Source organism: Phascolarctos cinereus, unplaced genomic scaffold (genome assembly GCF_003287225.1).
Source record: "Phascolarctos cinereus isolate Bilbo 61053 unplaced genomic scaffold, phaCin_HiC Scaffold_1;HRSCAF=81, whole genome shotgun sequence".
Classification (NCBI taxonomy): Eukaryota; Metazoa; Chordata; class Mammalia; order Diprotodontia; family Phascolarctidae; genus Phascolarctos; species Phascolarctos cinereus.
Genome location: NW_027555514.1, coordinates 185,600,106 through 185,619,259, shown reverse-complemented (window position 1 = coordinate 185,619,259; position 19,154 = coordinate 185,600,106). Strand labels below are relative to the sequence as shown.

At 44.0% G+C, this 19,154-nt stretch overlaps 1 protein-coding gene across 1 annotated transcript; it reads left to right on the top strand.

Moving 5' to 3' along the window:
* The first annotated feature begins 623 nt into the window (after positions 1-623).
* Positions 624-18,917, top strand: TNFRSF1A (TNF receptor superfamily member 1A). Its single transcript, XM_020994318.2, has 10 exons — positions 624-990; positions 8,984-9,137; positions 9,677-9,805; positions 10,032-10,190; positions 10,468-10,546; positions 15,230-15,294; positions 15,621-15,731; positions 16,288-16,319; positions 16,652-16,943; positions 17,882-18,917. Exons 1-10 carry the CDS (start codon positions 955-957, stop codon positions 18,184-18,186), a joined length of 1,362 nt encoding a protein of 453 aa, XP_020849977.1. The 5' UTR covers positions 624-954; the 3' UTR covers positions 18,187-18,917.
* Positions 18,918-19,154: the final 237 nt, after the last annotated feature.

Here is a 19,154-nt window from a genome sequence, read left to right as displayed (position 1 = left end):
AATTTGAATCCAGGCCTCAGACACTTTCTAGCTGTGTGGCCCTGGGCAAGTCACTTAACCTCTCTGTGCCTCAGTTTCTTCCACTGTAAAATCGGGATAATAATAGTGCCTACGTTCCAGCGTTGTTGTGAAGATCAAATGAGAGAATATTTGTTTAAAAAAAGAAAAACTCTTGGCACATAGTAGGTGCTTTATAAATATTTCCTATTATTGTTATTATTGCTATTATTAGATGAGGAAACTAATGCTCAGAGTGACTTGTCCAAGGTCATACATGGGATTAGTGGCAGAATGGGAGGAGAGCCCAGAATCTCTTGTCTCCCCATCAAGTGCTATTTCCCACTCCTTCCCAAAAGGGGCGGGGCAGTGAAGATTAGCAATGCCTTGGGATTTTTGAGGGATTAAGTGATTTGTGAGTTTGAGGTCCTGGTGTTTAGATGGTTCAGCTCCTATAGTGGAATGGAAGAGGAGAAGGATTTCTCCGATTTTTTGTATGGAAGTCATCGGAGATGTGGGAACCCCCTGAAGTTTCATCCAGGACTCTTGAATCCCTGGTTGGGCTAGGGTTAAATGTCTTCTTAATTTTTTTTTTTTTACCTCCCACGCTTCACCCCGCCTCCTCCTCGGGCTCTTCCTGTCCTAGCAGCTGTTGCGACACCCTGCTTGCTCCCTCCCTCTTCTCCCCTAGCTTTCTCGGCTCCCGCTGCCTGCTCAGGTTTGGACCCTGGCTCAAGCCAGGGCTCAGGTTCTGGTGCCGACTGCGCCTCCAGTTCTGTCTTCGGGGTTGTCGGCATCTTGCGCTTAGATCTCCGTCCCCAAGAGCTTGGCTCAGGTCTCTGACCTCGGAATCCCGTACTCTGCTCAGGACAGGCTCGCTTGCTAGCTCGCTCGCGGCTCCCGCAGCTGCGGCTCTGAGCCCTAATGGGGGAGTGAGAAGCTACAACCAGGCCGGACATGGGCCACCCCACCCTGCCTGGCTTGGTGCCAATGGTGAGAGATGGACAGGGAAAGGGCAGTGGTCGGCGGGTGGATTGGGGTATGGCTTTCATACAGCACACCAGGGCACCAGGCAGAGTTCCCAGGGGATCAGACCCCTGATGTTCCCACTTCCCCTGCCCAGCCTCTCCCTATCAATGAAAAGTACCCCAAGTTTATAGGTCCTCTGCCAGGTCACCATATTTGTCCCCTGGAGGCAGGATCAGAGCCTGAGAGGTTTGGGGATTTAGGGAGAGGGAGACAGACCATATGGGGAAAGAAGGACAGAGTCTTCAAAGAAAGACAGGTCCTAAGACACTGAGGAAATTTATAACTATAGGAATCAGGAGAGGGCAGGGGACAGGTTTTCATTAGGGGCTGAGGGAGCTTGCCAGCTGAGGAAGAGAAAGGTATAGTGGCGGTAGAAGGGCCAGCTCTGAGGAGTCAGAGTATTTTGAACTTTGTTCTGCCTGGCAAGAACCCTGGTGAGAGTGGATGAAAAGAGATCCATCTGTGGAGAAAGGAAAAGACAATGTTAGGGATGAAGGTATGGTTGAGGGGTTGCTAAGTATGGGAGGCAAGGGGAATAGAACCCTGAAGTAGGGCCTGAAGGGTGATGGATGTTTTGGGGTGCTGTGTAACAGGGGATGTTTTTTGAAAGAGGCAGGGAACCGTTTTGCAGGGCTGAGTAAAGTATTTCTGTCTCTTGTCCCAGGCTTGTTCTGTCCCTTCTTTTACTTAGGGGTCACCCCCAACCTGCGCAGAACTCTAAACCTTTACTCTAGCCTGGGAGGGTTCTTGGACCGTACAGTCATCTGCCTGAAATGACATAGTAGAGTGTACCACTCTACACCCCAACTCTTCTAACCCCCAAACTGCTATAGTTCAGTTTCTCATCCTACAGCCCAATTTGAGGAAGTTGGAAAGTTGTCTTCGTCATTAGAAATGCCCATTTCTCTCCTCTCAACACTCCTGGCTCTAGGCCTCATTCCAGAGTCTCCTGGCTCTTCTCTCTGAAGTCTTCATCACGGTCTTGGACTCACTCTAATTCCCTGGGCTCTTAGCTCTCTCTATGGCCTCCCTATCTTCCTGAACTTTTTTTTTTTTTATTTTCTGCTTTTTGGCCTCACTTCGTTTTCCTTTTCTTCTCTTTCTTGTCCTTCTTTAGCTTCTCAGTCACTTCTCCTCCTCGATTTTTTCTCTTCTATTTCTTCAGCCTCTCTGCCAGTCTGTCTTCTCTCCCTCTTCCCTTGTCTCCTGCCTCTTGTCTTTTCCCCATATCCTTTGTTATTTTCACCATCACTTCTCTTTTCCTCCCTTCTCATTTAACCCTATGTTCCCTTTCTTCTCTTCTCTTTGTCATTTGACTTCTCCTCTATCCTTCCCTCTCCTTTCTGAGCTTACTGAGTGAGGGCTGAGCACTGGAACAGGAGAGATTAGCTGAATGCAGTGACTTGGTAGGTGGGTTAGGGTCCTGGCTTTGCTACTACAAATCACCTGTGTGATTTGGGGCCAGTCACCTAACCTATGTAGACCTCAGTCTCTTCACCATAAAATAAGAGTTGGACCAGATAATCTTTTAGGTTCCTTCTAGCTCTAAATTCTATGATCCTAAATACATCCTAATAAGGTATGTTGTGGGGGGCAAAAGAGGGAAATCAGTAAGAAGGAGTTAGGCATCAGAAACTTTGCGGAGATGTTTTGAGTTGGGAGACACTGATTGGGAGAGAGGAAGAAGAGATGAAGGTAAGGAAAATGACGTAAGCCACGTAGATGGAAGTGAACAAGTGTTCCTGAGGAGGGCAGTGTTGTAGATCACCTTTCCTATACTGGAGTTAGAGGACTGGAGTGCAATTAAGAAACAGAAAGAGAGAGATGGGGAAGAAGTGAGGTCCTTAAATATAAATCTAGGCAAAAGGAGATCAGAACTGATATGACAATAGGAAACGATTAAGTTCTTGGGCAGGGGAATGACCAGATTATGTGATTAAAGTGTTTGAGACAGAGACATAGGTTCAAATCACAAACTGTAGGTAGGTAAGTGGGAGATTTTTATTCATTTTCATTCACTTGGTCAACAAGTGCTTGACTTCCTGATACCTGAGAAAGAATGACCACCTCTGTATGTGGGATAAAGGGAGCCAGGAGGGAAGACCAGAGGTGGTTGCTAAAGTTTAGGTGAGGCAGTGAGGACTTGGACTACAGTGGTGACAGGGGGAATGAATAGGAAGGAGGTGAATCTGTGAGTGGAGAGGAAGAATTGCCAGGATTGATTGGATGCATAGAGGACAGAAGAGCAAAAATTGAACCACAGGAATCATGAAAATGATGGTTAGTGGTGATGTCTAGGTAGGCAAAGAGATGAGTTTGGTTTTTGGTAAGGTTAAGTGGCAGATATTTGGGAAACATCCAACTGTAAGTGTTCTCAAAGCATCTAAAAGTATGAAACTGGAAAGATGACAAGAAATGGGGCTGAAAAGGTATAATCCCTTTTCTTTCTTTATTTGGAGGCAGTTGGGGGTAAGTGACTTGCCCAGGGTCACACAGCTATTAGGTATCTGAGGCCAGACTTGAACTCAGGTTCTCTGGACTTTAGGGCTGGTGCTCGAATCCACTTTGCCATCTAGCTGCCCGTCCCTTTGATTTATTAACAAGCATTTATTGAATTCTACTATGTTCAAGGCATTGTGCTGGGCATTGTGGTTGATATGGTTCTCAACATCATTTAAGCAGACATGTTATGAAAAGTGTCAAATGAGCACTACGTAGACATTTTATAAAGATCAAAGAAGCATTGTAGCCCAGAAAGGCTATGGGAACTTAGGGGAGAGAAAGAGAGATCATAGCAGATGAGGGTGGTCAGGGAAGGCTTCATGGAGGAAGCGGGAATTAAGCTGGACTTGGGATATTGAAGTCTGAGACTAGATGAATTCCACTGAATTCCCCAAGAGTCCTGATAATAAGTGAAAGCTATACTTATAGGAGGTGTTGATTAATTGAGTTAAAAGCTTGAGTACTTTTGGTAACTGACTTGGGGGATGTGTGGGAGTTGAAGGAAGTAAGTACAATAAGTCCAGAGAGAACTTGCTATGGGATGCCCAGGGTCAAGGCTGGGACTGAAGAATTAAGCTACAGCTTTTCTTCCTCACTCTGACTCTTGATCCCCACTCACCTTAGCACAGGAAATCACACTGAAAAACCCATTACAACCGGAAGCTGTGGAGGAGGCAGGGGTAGGGGTGGTTACTGGGCCACCCCCTCAGTGGCCTCCCACTCTCACTTGAGTCCCAGCTTTCTGCACTTCCTCTGTTCCTTGGGCTGGGACCTAAAGACTGAGTCTTGCTTTCTACTCTGAAGGGCACATTTAGGGCAACTAATAACCGGCAACTAGCATTTATCAAGTGCCTACTCTATACTAAGTGCTGGAGATACAAATGCAAGCAAAAAAGAAAGCCCGTTGAAGCCCTTGAGGAACTTACATAATAATAGGGGAAGGCTACATATAAAAGGAAGCAGTGGGAGTGGGGAGGGGGTGGGCAGAGAAAGTCCACTTTAACTGTTGGTAAAGTCTGGAGGGTCAGAAGCACAGCATGGAGGAGAAAGATCTTGAGCTTGTCTAGGTGTGGAATCATAGATCTTGAGTCAGAAGACAATCCTATTTAAGATGTCTGCTCTGTTACTTGTTTGCCGGTGTGACCACTTTGTCGTATGTAAGGCTAAGGGACTGGACTTAGATGGTCTCTTCCAGCTCTCAATCTGGCAGCAATATTTCTCTAAGAAGTAGGATTAATTGGGATTTAGTTAAAGGGGGATGGCTCAACTGGGAAGAAGATGTCCAGGGGGTCTCAGTGGAAAGCTGTTAAAGGCTATTGTGGGAAATAATGAACTGAAGGGCAGGAGGATGGGCCATGACCTGGTAGAGAGGAAGTGGAGGTCAGGGGATATTTCCCTTTGGGATGGATTGGGAAAGGAGGGTTGTTGTTTCCTGGAATCTGTGAGCTAAATAGGATGGGGGACGGTTAATTGGACCTTTTTTTTGGTGGCTGGGGGAAGTGAGGAGGGGGACCTTGCATGTGAATCCAAGGAGAAGGCATAGAATCTGAGGCAGTAGAGGAAGGGGATGATGGTTCACCCCTGCTGCTGTCTCGGCCCTTTCTGTCTTTCTGTTGAGTCATGACCCTTTCATGGCTAGGGAAGCTGCCTGTTCTTCCCTCCCTTGGGCCTGAGTCACTGGGGCGTAGATGCTGGGAAAAGATTTCCCTTTCCCGGAGCTGGATTAACTCCTTAGGTGGTGGAGTAGAAGGAAATATGAACCACAGGATTACCCGTTTCTCATTCCAGGGAGTTTTGTACTCAATGGCCTAAGGCAGAATTCTTCTGGAAAACACTTTCTCCTTAGCATAGAATGGGAGTCCAGGCTTCTGGATTTTGGCTCTGTTGTATAATCTTGGCACACCCACTTCCTTTCTCTGGGTCCCTCTCTTCAGGGAAAGAACCTATGTTCAATAACTCAGTCCTTAGGGTTGGGAAAATTCTTCCCCATAACCAACCTTTCTTACGGTGATTTAAACCTTAAATCCCATTCTCAGAGAAGGTGGTGAACAGCTTGATTCTGGGAAATGCTGTATTTACAGGTGAACTAGAGATGGTGTAGCTGCTCTATATTGTGCTTGTATTTGAGAATGGACTTCCTCGATAGCCCTGTATTTGAGGCTTCTGGCTATGTATAAGAGTGAACTCAAGTTAATCACCAGCTTTAGGGCCAAAGTACCAACTATACACACTATGCGTGTGCCTGGTAGGTACAATAGTTACATTGGTGCCACTGCAGTATTGTATGGGGCAGCTAGGTGACGCAGTGGATAGAGTGCTGGGCCTGGAGTCAGGAAGACCCATCTTCCTAAGTTTAAATCTGGTCTCAGACACTTCCTCGCTGTGTGACTCTGGGCTTGTCACTTAACCCTGTTTGCCTTGGTTTCCTCATCTGTAAAATGAGCTGGAGAAGAAAATGGCAAACCACTCCAGTGCCTTTGCCAAAAAAACCCCAAAATGTGGTAACGGAGAATGGGACATGACCGAAATGAGTCAGCAACACTGCAGTATTAGAAGCAGTCCAAATGGCTTATGCTTTGCCTTTGATATTTGACTTGTCCACGAGGTGGTGCCATACTCAAACCACCAGCCAGGTGGTCTTGTGAGAGTCTCTGGTGCTCATGCATGAGCTGAGCACTGCTGAGTGACACACTCATGCATGAGTCACACACCACTGAGTGACACACTTATTCAGCTGGGTAAATTAAAACTCATACTACCTGGGTTCTGAAGTTAGTGAATGGGAATGACATCAAATATTTCTCAGGATTGTTTAAATAATTTAGGAGGTTTGCTCCAAACCCACTTCCCATTTTGGCTTTCTTCTCTCTGCTAAATAGCCCCCTTCATTTGCAGAACACAGGGAGGCAACATATTGGGGTCATCTAGTTTATTAGGGATAATAAAAATGAAAGAAAAACTCAAGTGTTCCCACAGGGAGCCCTCAGTGCAACTTCTCCTGCAGCTCCAGACTATCCTCCCTGGTCTTGGGTGCAGTGTAGGGTTTGTGAACCTTACTCACCTACATATCATGGAAATGAAATAAGGGGAGGGTGGAGGAGGTACGTGTCCATTGATGTCAGAATATAAGCTGGAAGGCAAGAGCAGTCAGGAAGAGAAATAAGTCCTCTACTGGCCACTACATGGGTCTTTATAATAGCGGACCGTTTCCTGCCCGTGGGGTCCTCCTCTAATTCTGGTCTCCACTTCTACATCTGGTCTGCTAACAGCACTGGTACATGGCCACTAGCCACAGTCCAGTCTCAGATTTTTTTGCTGTGAGTCCTAGTCACCACAGATAGAAATGTGGGCTGTGGCAAACAGCAACCCAGATAACTGACTTTTAAAGTTCCCTGGTCTTAGCTGTATCACATATGGAGACCCTCAGTCTGACTGTGGTCTTAATATTTATAAAGTGCTTAACAGAGTGCCTGACACATAGTAGGTGTTTAAACAAATGCTCGTTCCTTGAATCTCCCTTGATTTGTAGAAGAAGTCTTTTTTGAGGGCAAAGGAAAGGAAGGGGAGAAAACCCCATTCTAGATACATGTGTTTAGATCTTCCTTTCTTCCCATCACATGATTTCCTTCTGAGGCAGAATCTCCTCCACACTCTCCCCTAGGACTTTTTACCTACTTGGAGAGCTCCCTTCCTTAAAACTCAGAGGGGATTGCAGAGTGGTCATCAGCATTGCTCCACTAGTCCTCAACTCATTATCCCCTGGGAGTCTCAGTAAATGGTAGTTTGGAACAGTTAAAGACCCATCATTGGTTTTGGTTACATTTATCTGAAAGAGTGATTTTTTTTAAACTTAGCTATTACTGTGCTGAGGCTAAAGGGTTAGATCAGTAGCCTGGAAGTCCTTTCTTTCTCCTGGCTGTGTTTTCTCTGATATGATTATATTAGGGTACTTCAAGTTCCTGTAATGGAGTTCTCCAGGATGGCTTCCAATAATGGCTCAGGGGAGGGAGCTGCTGTTTATTAGGAGAAGCTCCAGCACAAACTCTGAGAGTTCAAATTAAAGAGATGGTGAAGAACTGGAACCCAGGAGAACCACTCCATGAAGAGGGGAGTGGCATCCTCCCTGGAACTGGGTTTGCTGCTCTGGCTCTGGTCTGCTAGGTCCTTTGCAGTTGATAGACACAGAGTTGATCTCATAGGTTCCCAACTTCTCTCTGTCTCTGGAACGTGAACCCACCAAGTGAGGGTCGCTGGCTTGTAGTTTGTAGTCTGTTCCAATTTGGTTGCTTGCCCATGGCAGCCCAGAAACACACCAAGTCTTTTCTTTCCATATGACTCTTTTTTCTTATTCTTCTGATATAATCACTGAGTCCAGGAAAAGTTCTAAGAGATGCCAACTCCTGGAGCTCTCTCTAATGAGCTCCCTTGCCTTGGAGATTATGCATATTTAAAACTACATTTGGAGAGTTCCTTTATGAGCACTTGACATGCTCCTACAGTGAATACCACCAGTTCATAGTCCTGAAGTTAAATGATTAAATCCCAGAAATTAAATTACTTTGAGGACATGTCTTTCTACTTAAAAGGGCATGGGAGATTGTGCTCTCTGGCTTGCAAAAGGAAAAATGGGGGCCTAGAGAGAGCTAAGGGCTTATCTGTGTTCATACAGCCAAGTTGGAGATGGAACTAAGATCTGGGAATTGAAGGGACCTCTTTTAGCATCATGGTAGTGAAACAAGCCCAGAAAGGGCTTAGGTAGTATTTGCATGGTTTTGGAACTTAGTTGTCTCTTTGAGGTCATTCAGTCAAACTTTATTCATTCTCTGACCCAAGGTCAGACCTGTTCATGACCTCTTCCTCTCTGACAGCTACTTCTGACCCACATGCCTTTCCCCATTCTTTCATTTACCAAATCTACATTTACTACCACCCAGCATCTGACCCATGTCCTTCTGCCCCACCTTTATACTTTTCACCCTGGTCCTAGGGGTGTTGGTGCTAGAAATATGTATATTAGTGTTATAGTTCTTGACATTTTCCTTGGAACATTAAAAAAAACCTATCAACCCCTTCCTCCCCCCCCCCAAATCTAACCAAACCCTGATTGTATTCCTGCCCAAAATCGCTCTTCTTTTCAGGGCTGTTCATTGGAAGGAAAATAATTAGGAAGAAAAATAAATTAGGACAACTGAACTAAATTTGAGGAGGAGAGAAATGGAATGAAGGCAAAGCAAAAATGTAACTGTCTTTCAGCTACTTGCTATTGATAGTGGAGAGACAAGATAAGCGCTGGTGAAGTAGTTAGAGATGGAAGGCTCCATGGAGGAGGTGAATCAAGTTAAACCTTGAAAGATGGGTGAGATTTGGGTAGGATCAAGACCTCTCAGGTTTCCGTGCCTTCACCATCTTTCCCCTGATGGGTTGGTTTTTTTCTTCTTGTCTGATTTTTCTCCAGGTGGCCCTGGCCCTGATGGCGGGACTGTACCTTCCGGTAGCTCCTGGGATGTCTACCCATAAGAGGCATCAAGAAAAGAGAGACATCGAGTGTCCCCAGGGGAAATATAAGCATCCAACAAATGAATCTATCTGTTGTCTCAAATGTCACAAAGGTATAAAATGGTGATAGTAGTGGATTCCTTCACAGAACTGACCCCAACTTTTTTTGTAAAAATAAATTTTTGTTAGCATCTTTTGCTTATATCACTTACATTTCCTTAGAAATTATTTCATCGCCTCTGTATTCCTTCCTCCTCATCATTCTTTTTATGATAGAGTAAAAAAAAGCTCAGCAAAATTAACTAATGTACTAAAAAATTCTGATATTATATTCAGCATTCAATACCTCATTGTTCCCCACTTCTGCAAAGAATGAGGAGAAGTACCTTCTCTCCATCCCTTTCTTGGGGGCCAAATTTGGTCATTAACTGGGTGTTTTCCTGAAGGCTTCATGCACTTCCATACCCAGGGTCTCCCTAATGTACTGATTTTTCTGGGCTTCAATTCTCTGGTTTCTCTCCAAAACAGATCCCCACATCCCCTGGCCTTGTCCCTGTTGGGACAGAGGTCCTCTCTGATTCTCACTTTACTCTGTTGCTCTATCTCTCATGCCCCATTGACCCACCTAGTCTAACTTTCTACCTTACTGTAGGGACTTACTTGGAGGCTGACTGTGGTGGCCCAGACCTTGCGCCTAACTGTAAGACCTGCGAAAAGGGCACATACACTGAGATAGAGAACTACTTCTCAAGGTGCCACAGCTGTTCTATCTGCAGAAAAGGTGAGTCCTTGGGAGACAGATGGAGCCCATTAGCTGGGAAGTTCCATGAATGGTGTTCCGAGGTAAGGCTGGTTAGAGGGTGGATAGCAGTGGGGCAAGTACATGCATGTTTGTGTCACTGTGGAGGCCTTATCTATATATACCCTACTTGAAGGATGTGGAATGGTAAGAAAACAAAAGAGGACAGAGTTGATCTCTAAAGAGGTCTTTCATCTCTTCCTAACAGAGATGGGCCAGGTAGAGAAGAAATCCTGCACAGTCTCAAGAAACACAGTGTGTGGATGTGGGGAGAACCAATTTCAGCAAAGGCAAGGGGATGAAGATAATGGACTCTTTAGATGTGTCAACTGCAACCCATGCCTCAATGGCACAATACAGTATCCATGTGAGAGCACCATTCCCCAAATCCTCACAATTTTCCCTGACCATAAGTTCTTCCCCTTCCTTTTTGGAATAAATATTTTCATTTCCCCACTAACATCTCCTTTTCCCCTTCCAGTTGAATGAACATTCCTTTTCCCTTTACTTCCTAAAGCAGTCTCTATAAACCATTTCCCAAAGGCCTTCTCCACTATCTAGATAGCACACCCCCTCCCCTGGTTAGTGTCAGGTCCTTCTTCCTGTCTTGAGAGTCCATCTTAATGCGTTACATCTACCTACAGGTCAAGAGAAACAGGATGCCGTGTGTGTCTGTAATAAAGATTTCTTTTGGCATGGTCACAAATGCATATCATGTGATGAGTGAGTATTTCTTGTCAGCTCTGGGGGTGAGAGGTGGATGTTGAGGGTGGGAAGGAAAAGAATGGTTAGGGAAGCTATTGGGAGGATGGAGGGAAATGCTGGTGAGGGATAGGAGCATACCATATACCCCACTGGCTCTTTGCTTCATTCTAGAGACCAGATAGCTCCCTTCCCCACTTTTTTTTTTTTTTGCTTTTTAGGCAATTGGGATTAAGTGACTTGCCTAGGGTCACACAGCTAGTTAAGTGTCAAGAGTTTGGTCTGAGGCCAGATTTGAACTCAGGTCCTCCTGACTTCAGGGCTGGTGCTCTATCCACTGCGCCACTTAGCTGCCCCTCTTCCCCACTTTTTACCCTCACATTGAGGTCCCATGTGTCAAGAAGTCTTTGAGAAGGAGCAATTTAGCACTATTTGCCAAATGAAAGAAGCAGAAATACACTGTCCAAGTTCTAAAACTATGTTTCTTTTCATGATTAAGGCCCTTAATTCAAGCTATCTTTTCCACTTTTGTCTATACCACACACAGAGCCCTATACCAGGTTTTATCATCTATGTTTTTGTTCAGTCGTTTTCAGTTGTATCCAGTTCTTTGTGACTTCATTTGGGGTTTTCTTGGCGCAGATACTGGAGTGGTTTGCCATTTCCTTCTCCAGCACATTTTATAGATGAGGAAACTGAGGCAAACAGGGTTAAGTGACTTGCCCAGGATCACACAGATAGTAAGTGTCTGTGGCTGGATTTGAACTCATGAAGATGAGTTTTACTGACATCAGGCCTGACACTCTATCCACTGTACCACCTAGCTTCCCAGGACTATGTTTAGGAGTTATCAAGCATGTGACAGGACTGTATATCTTACTGAATACCACCTCCCAACCCTCCAATCTCACCAGCTTTCACTCAGTCCTTGAACCTGGAATATCATTTGGAAATAAGGCATTTAATACTGATAACTTAAGGCAATGAATCAGGTCTGGCCTACCTATGCTAGTGTTCAATTTATTGTGGCTGTGATGGTTCCATCAGTTTTGTGGTTTGGGGGCCTGTCTGTGAGGTGAATTTTATTTATTCTTCTAGATAAAGTGCTTCTAGCTGCTGCCACCAGGTAAGCATCTTTGCCTCTTCCCACCAATATTTTTTTCAGGCATAGATTTAGGAGTAGAAGACAAAGAACCCAACCTATCTATATTTAGATAAAAATAAAAATGTTTCTTTTTTTTTAGGCAGTTGGGGTTAAGTGACTTGCCCAGGGTCACTCAGCTAGTAAGTGTCAAGTGTTTGGTCTGAGGCAGGATTTGAACTCAGGTCCTTTTGACTTCAGGGCCAGTGCTCTATCTACTGTGCCACCTAGCTGCCCCAAAATGTTTCTTTATGACCAAAAAAGTCAATTAAATTACCAAAGATAAAGTAGAATTAAAAAAAAAACAAAGTGCAAAAAAGGTCATCTTTTTTTCTAGTTCAGTTTATTATCCACTTTTTTAAATAAAGTCATTGTTCAGTTGTTTTTAAATAATACAGTTATTCCTTCCATATCTCGGGGGTTAGGGGCTCAGTGCGCCTCCACTCCCCCACGTGGAAATTCTGTCCTCTCTTCATACCAGAGAAGAAGTCTGAACATTTTTTCTTTTATGGGATGTTTATAGTACCTTATTGTAAAATTTGGGTTGAGTATTTGGTCATAGGCTCTGTGCCATCTGCTGGTCTTTGAGTGTCATCTGATGCTTCCACAAAACTCCCCCAAAATTCCCATTTAATTTCTTATGCCAACCCATGAAATATTGAAACTTCAATGGGAAAAGTCGAGATGTGGAAGGGATAACTGTGAAGTGTTAGTGTTTAAAGGTGGAACAAACAAAACTCTGCAACAGACTCAATGTCTAGGAGCTGTCCACCATTTGGGTTCTACCCATTTGTCTAGCCCTATTCTACTTCATGCAGTCCCTACAATCTGGCCAAACTGGGCTACTTGCCTTTCTCCAAACTCCACATTCGATCTTCTGCCTTTGTCTTTTCACACATGCTGTCTCCCCTGGCTGGAATGCATTCCCTCTTCATTTCTGCCTTTCTCAGGTTCATTTGGGGCCTCTGCTTAGGTGCCTCTTCTTTATGAAGTCTTTCCTGATTCCCCTCTAGATATTAACATTCTGCCTCTTAGACTATTCTTAAAACTCTTGGTCTGATTTCTTCTTTGCCCTCTTCTCTCTTTACTGTGTATTATACTTATCTGTGTTCATATTATTTCTCCACTAAAGAAGGAATGCTCATTGGAAGCAGAGACTCTTTTTGTCTTTGTGCCATGCTTAATAAAATATTTGTTGCAGCGTGTCAAGCAAATGTCCATATAGGAGTAACTGAGCAGTCTCTTACATAGAAAGCAGTCTTTACTACCTGTTTACTAATTATATTATATATTATATTAATTATATAATTAGACACCTTTGGCTAGTGTTTGGTGAAGGTAAATACTTATGTCATATAAATTTATTACTTATAATAATTCATTTAAATTTCCTCCTTTCCATGATCTGTCTCAGATCCTACTTTGGAGTATTGTCACTTGGTGTTCTGAAAACTCTTTCTTGGGGAACATTGCTACACAGCAATTCTGGTACCCTGTATCCGTTTACGTGTTTCTCCTACCTCTGTCCAACAAGTCTTGTCTCTTCTGGTCTCTAAGCCTCTGCAGGAGAATTTCAGACTGTGGTATCCCTGAGAGAAAAGGCATTGGACTTGGAGTCAGAAGGCCTATGTTTTAGTACTGGCTCCAGTACTCACTAGCTGTGTGACCTGGGGCTAGTTACATAACCTCTCTGAATTTGGGTAAAATGAAGATAACAATACATTATTATATATATTATACATAATACGTGTGCATCCCCCAAAGGGCTGTTGTGAAGAAAACACTTGGTAAATCTTAAAACACCATATAGATAAGAAGTATCCCTGCAGCCTCATCATCAAATTGTTCCACTCCTTTGTAATCCTCTTCAATTCTCACCTCCTCTAGGCAGTTTTTATAAACTAGCTGGAGTCAGTTCTGGCCACTCTAAAACATTCCAAAAGCACCATCAGTTGGTTCATATAAAAAATAGCTTTATATACAGGGGTACGATGGTAAATGTTTAACTACAGCTAAGAAACACACTTTTAGGTTTAATTGGCCTTATTAACTATTTCTCCATCACTCTCTTAAATCTAAACAGTCAACAAAACAATAAAGCCAGCTCTGATTTGTAGTATTTTCAGATTTCTGAGGAGTAAATAACTCACACTGAAATATAACTTTATACTAATTGCCTGGACATTCCTAATTACGTTCATGTTTCTGTTGTATTTTTCATAAATGTACATTTGCTTTATTTTCTCCTTTAGGTTCTATGTTAAAGAAAATCTAAGATATAGAAAGGAGCTTGGAAGTCACCTAGTCTAGTGGTTTCAAACTCAGATAGAAGCCAGAGCCACCAAACTGTACATAAGGATCCCTGTAAGCTGCATATTGACTTAAAAACCAATATATTAATATTATCTATGTCCTACTATACATATATCCATGTGCACATGTGTGCATATGTGTATATATGTATACACACATTTATGGACAGCTAAGTGGCACAGTGAATAAAGCAACAGGCCAGGAGTCAGGAAGACCTGCCTCAGATACTTACTAGCTGTATGACCCTGGGCAAGTCACTTAACCCTGTTTGCCTCAGTTTCCTCATCTATAAAATGAGCTGGAGAAGGAAATGGCAAACAAGTCCAGTATCTTTGCCAAGAAAACCCCAGATGGGGTCATGAAGATTAGATACGACTGAAAAATGACTGAACGATTGCATTTTAAAATTATTTTGTTAAATATTTTCCAATTCCATTTTAATCTGGTTTGGGCTGCACTTGGGAATGTTGTGGGCTGCTGACAATGTGTTTGATACCGCCAAGCCAGTCCAGTTCCCTGATTTTACAGAGAAAGAAACAGGTTCCAGGGAGATTTAAAGTCTTACCCATCCCTTTCATATCTAAAATTCTTTGATTTTGTTTTATTTCTCTATATTTTCCAGTAGTGTGTAATGCAGGCCAAATGCCATTATGCTGAATAAAGTTACAATGGAAATTTCTGTATAACAAGATTTCCAAGATCTCATCAAAGGCCTATGTGAAGTATATATAATATGTATTTTATTGAAATGTATTTGAAGCAAAATAACCAGCATTGTTTCAAAAGCCTGTTTAAAAGTTATTTGTTTATCGAAACAACATTCAATTCAATCAAATTCCAACATAAGTTATATGAACAACATTTTAGAATTTGTTCTAAAGAGATGACTTTATATACTACTCTAATAACAGTTTATGTTTTTCTATTGATTTAACATTTTTACTTTTACGTTTTTATATTACTTTAAGCTTTGCAAAGTGAGTTACATAATTATCTCGTTTGATTTTCACAACAACCCTGTAAGGTATTTATTACATAGGAGGAAACTGAAGTCAAAGAACTGATGTGACTTCTATTAAGGATGCAGAATTTAAATCTAGGTCTTGGTACCTCCAAGTCAACAACTGTTTCTATCACACTGCACTGCCTCTTTGCAAGACTTTACATACACGTGGTTTAGATCAGTGTTACTGACTGACCTATTTGTATTTGGCCAGACGTATTTACCCATTTTCTTTCTCCTCTTTTAGATGTGTGCCAGAGAAAAATTGCAGAGATATCTGCGTCCCAAGTTTTGTTATATCACAGCAATCAGGTAAGGCTGATGCCCACTTACCCCATTTCCTCCAGCCTTGCTCCCCTCTATTAATAATTTCCCCTCCATCTTTCCTCTCTTTCCCTGTTTCCTTCTTTTTTTTTTCTGTTCACATTTTTTTTTTTAGCCAAAGACAAGGTTTATTAGAACATCAATTGGGGGTGGTTGAGATTTAAAGAATCCGCAGTATTGGCCAGACTCTTGAGGAATCTAAGCATTTGTATCACTGATACAAGTGGGCTAGATCTTAAGAATCTGAGCACCTTAATGAGGCCAGATGGGCCTTATATTTTTTGTTCACATATTAAGATTTTCTTTGTCGCTAGGTCCAATGCTGATGCCCTTGGTGATCTTTTTGGGGTTTTGTTGCTTCTCTCTCATCTTCATTGTCTCATTTTGTCATTACCCACGATGGAGGTCCAAACTGTATGTAATTGGTGAGTAGAGCCTTGGGGTGGTATTTGTTGAGGATAAGAAATAAGAAATATTATGGGATGGGCTGCTGGGTAACTGGTAATAACTTCACATGTATTTAGCTTTAAGGTTTATATAACTTTTTGCCTAACATCTGTGAAGTGGGGAGTAGGAGCAGTATTATTTCCATGTTACAGCAGAAGAAACTCCGGCTGAGGGGGGAAGTTGAGCAGCTTGCTGAGGGTTACATAGCCGGAGTCACAGGGTCATATATTTAAAGCTGGAGGAAGATTGGAGGTGATCTTCTAACCCCCTCATTTCAAAGAGGAGGAAACCAAGGTCCCAGACAAGTGAAGTGTTAAGAAGTGTGCATCTGGGATGCAGATGACCTTTTGCTGAGTCAGGAGTTCCCTCAGTCGGTGAGAAAGCACACAGGCTCTGGTGCGTGTCACTACAGGTCCCTATTGTAGTGAGGTTTTTTTTTTCTTTTTTGTGGGGGGAAGGCGCAGGGTAGGGAAGGGAAAGGGAAGGCACGATGGGGAAGTGAAAATTGTGATGTCTTTGTTTCTCCTTTTTCAGTCTGTGGGAGACAGTCTCCTCCTGTAAAAGAGGTAAGATGAGACTAGATGTGGGACCCCCTTTTGCTCCCTTCCTTCTTCCCTTAGTGGTGGTCTCTGACTACTCCCCTCATCTCCCCAACACCTCACTCCCTGAATCTCTAACAAACAGCCCGAACCCCCTAAATCTCTTCTTGAGTCCTTCATCTCCCCTCTTTTATCATGCCCTTGGCTGAGCCCCTCTGCCCCACAAACAGCCTTAAGGTTCCATGCTAGGGAAGCCCCTGTGGATATAGACCAGGGCTGAGAGCTCGCTCTCTCTCCTCCCCCGCCCTCAGGGAGAGGGGGCGTGGCTCCGGCATGACCCCTCCCCTTAATTCTTCCAGGAAGAAAACAAGCGGGCTCTGGTCCCACCCACTACCTTGGACTTCACTCCTGTCCCCTCCCAAACCCTCACCTCCTCTCCAGTCCCCGTCCCCGCCGCCGCCCCTGCCCCCGTCTCCACCGCGGCCCCTCCCCTCCCCTCCGCCTTCTCCTCAAGCAACTGGTCGACTGTGTACAATGTACAACCTATCGTGACACTGGCACCGCCCCAGCAGCGGGCCGAACCCATCATTCACTGCGCCCAGATGCCATCAGACTGCGTCATGTCTGACGTCACCGCCTTACCTCTTGACCGTGAGTGCTCCCCCCACCCAACTTGACCTCTGAGGTGCCTGGCTCCTCCCCTCAGGATAGGAAAGGAGTGCGCTTGTGCAAAAACTTGTTTGGACCAGGACTGGTTTGTGGGGCAATTTGGAGGGTAAGTAGGGTGAGAATTGTAGGATAATAGGATTTATAAATGGAAAGCAGCTTGGAATTGGGCGTGTTTCAGCCCGACTGTCAAGTGCCGTGTTCACATTCTGTCTCAGTCACTTCCCAGACGTGTGATCCCAAACAAGTGACTTTACCGCCCTGTGCCCGTTTCCTCATCTGCAAAACTGAGATAACTAATATCCCCATTTATTATTGTTCATATTTGCTATTACCTAATAGCAAATTTTATAGCTGTGTTTAATATTTGTTATTATTACCAGCACCTACACTATTGTTCGAGGGATAAAATGAAATAATGTTGCTAAAGCCCTTTGTTAACCTTAAAAGCGCTATGTAAATAGTGGCTATTTATTCTTATAGATGAAAAAACTCAGAGGGGTTGTGATATGCCCAAAGTCACAAAGGCCTAGGTCACAGAGGTGGGGTCCAAGTCCAATCCAATCCAGTCCAATCCAATCCAATAAGTATTTATTAAGCATCTATTATGTGTCAGGCTAAGTGCTGGGTATTCATTTAGTAAAAAGGATAGCCCTTGCCCTCAAGAAGGTTGTAATATAACGGGTGGAGGGGTGGAGAGACAACATAGGCAAGAATCAAGAGTTGATTGGTTACTCTGCAAAGCCTTGAATTAAACTCTGGAGACAGAAAAGAGCAAAGTAAGGCGTGTTGGGAGGTCACATTCGAATGGAGAAGAAAATGCCTATGGGAAGGTTTCAGCTACAAGCCAGTCTTTCCATTGCTCTGTACTGCTGAAGCTGGTTGGCATCCCTTCATATGCTTTCCCTCTCTACCTCCCACAGGGCCAGCCAAGCTGTATGCAGTGGTAGATGAAGTGCCTCCCTCCCGCTGGAGGGAGTTCATCCGCCGTTTGGGACTGAGTGAGAATGATATTGAACTCTTTGAGATGCAGAACCCCTGCTGCCTTAGAGAAGCCCACTACAGCATGCTGGCAGCGTGGCAGAAGGGAGTACCCCGGCACCAGGCCACTCTGGAGGTGCTGGCCCAGGTGCTCACTGACATGGACTTATGTGGTTGCCTGCAGAACATCACAGAGACCTTGAAGCTGGGCAGCCCCTCTGGACCTCTGCCCCTTCTCTTGAGGTGAGGCTGTACCAAGCACAGCTTTCCCTTTTTTGGCCTCACCCCTTCTGGACCCTTCGTGATATGGGACCTAGTCCCCAAGGATTATTTCCCTTCCTAGGAAGGGCTCAGTGGAGCCCCAGGGCAGGCTGGGTGGATGACTTTGAAAACACCCTGCACTTATCCAAGTCGGCAGTCTTTGGGGAGCCCCATTTCTGGGGTGCTCCTAGCTTATTGTTTATTTGGTGCTATCTGCTGTCAGTTGTCCACTGGCCTAGTGTACCCTGACTTTCTCACCTATTTACGCACTATGTGAATGTCAAAAAGTAAAAGGAACACTGCTAAGTGGGGTGTAGTTTTACCAAACTCTGCATTATCTGAGTGGGGTTGGGGATCTCTGGGATGCATCTGAGGATGCAGATAAAATGTGGAGCACTAATGGATGGAGTACGGGCAGCTCAGGCTACAGATAAGTAGGCTTGGGCTCTCTGACTTGGTCACTGCTCCTCCATACATGGTAAACAAGCAGTCTCTGTAACAGGTTTTTTTTTACACTAATGTAAACCCAGCATCATTCCTTTCTCCTCGTACCACCTCACATGGTTTCCTCTTTTATCTCAGCTTAGAGGAGTGGGAGTCAAATGCTCGGTGTCATATGGGTTAGGAGGCTGAAGGCAGAGGCCAGAATTATCTTTTTGTAAATATTGTACACTAAAATTTTTGAAATTAAAGCTCTGAATCATTTTAGTAAATGGATTACATGTCTTGTGTTGGCTTTGGCTGTGAGAAGCCAGTGGCTTTACAAAGGAAGAGATCAGAGGGGGCAAGAGTTAGGTCATAGACCCGGATGACTGTAATTTGGACCAGCAGGTGTGAGAATGGAGGCAGAACTGGAAGACCCTGAGGAGGAAGAAGATTGGGAGCAATGTTTCCTAGTTTCTGTTGTGAAAGAGTTAAATATGTTGTCCAGGCTTGTACTGCCCTCTTCTGGTT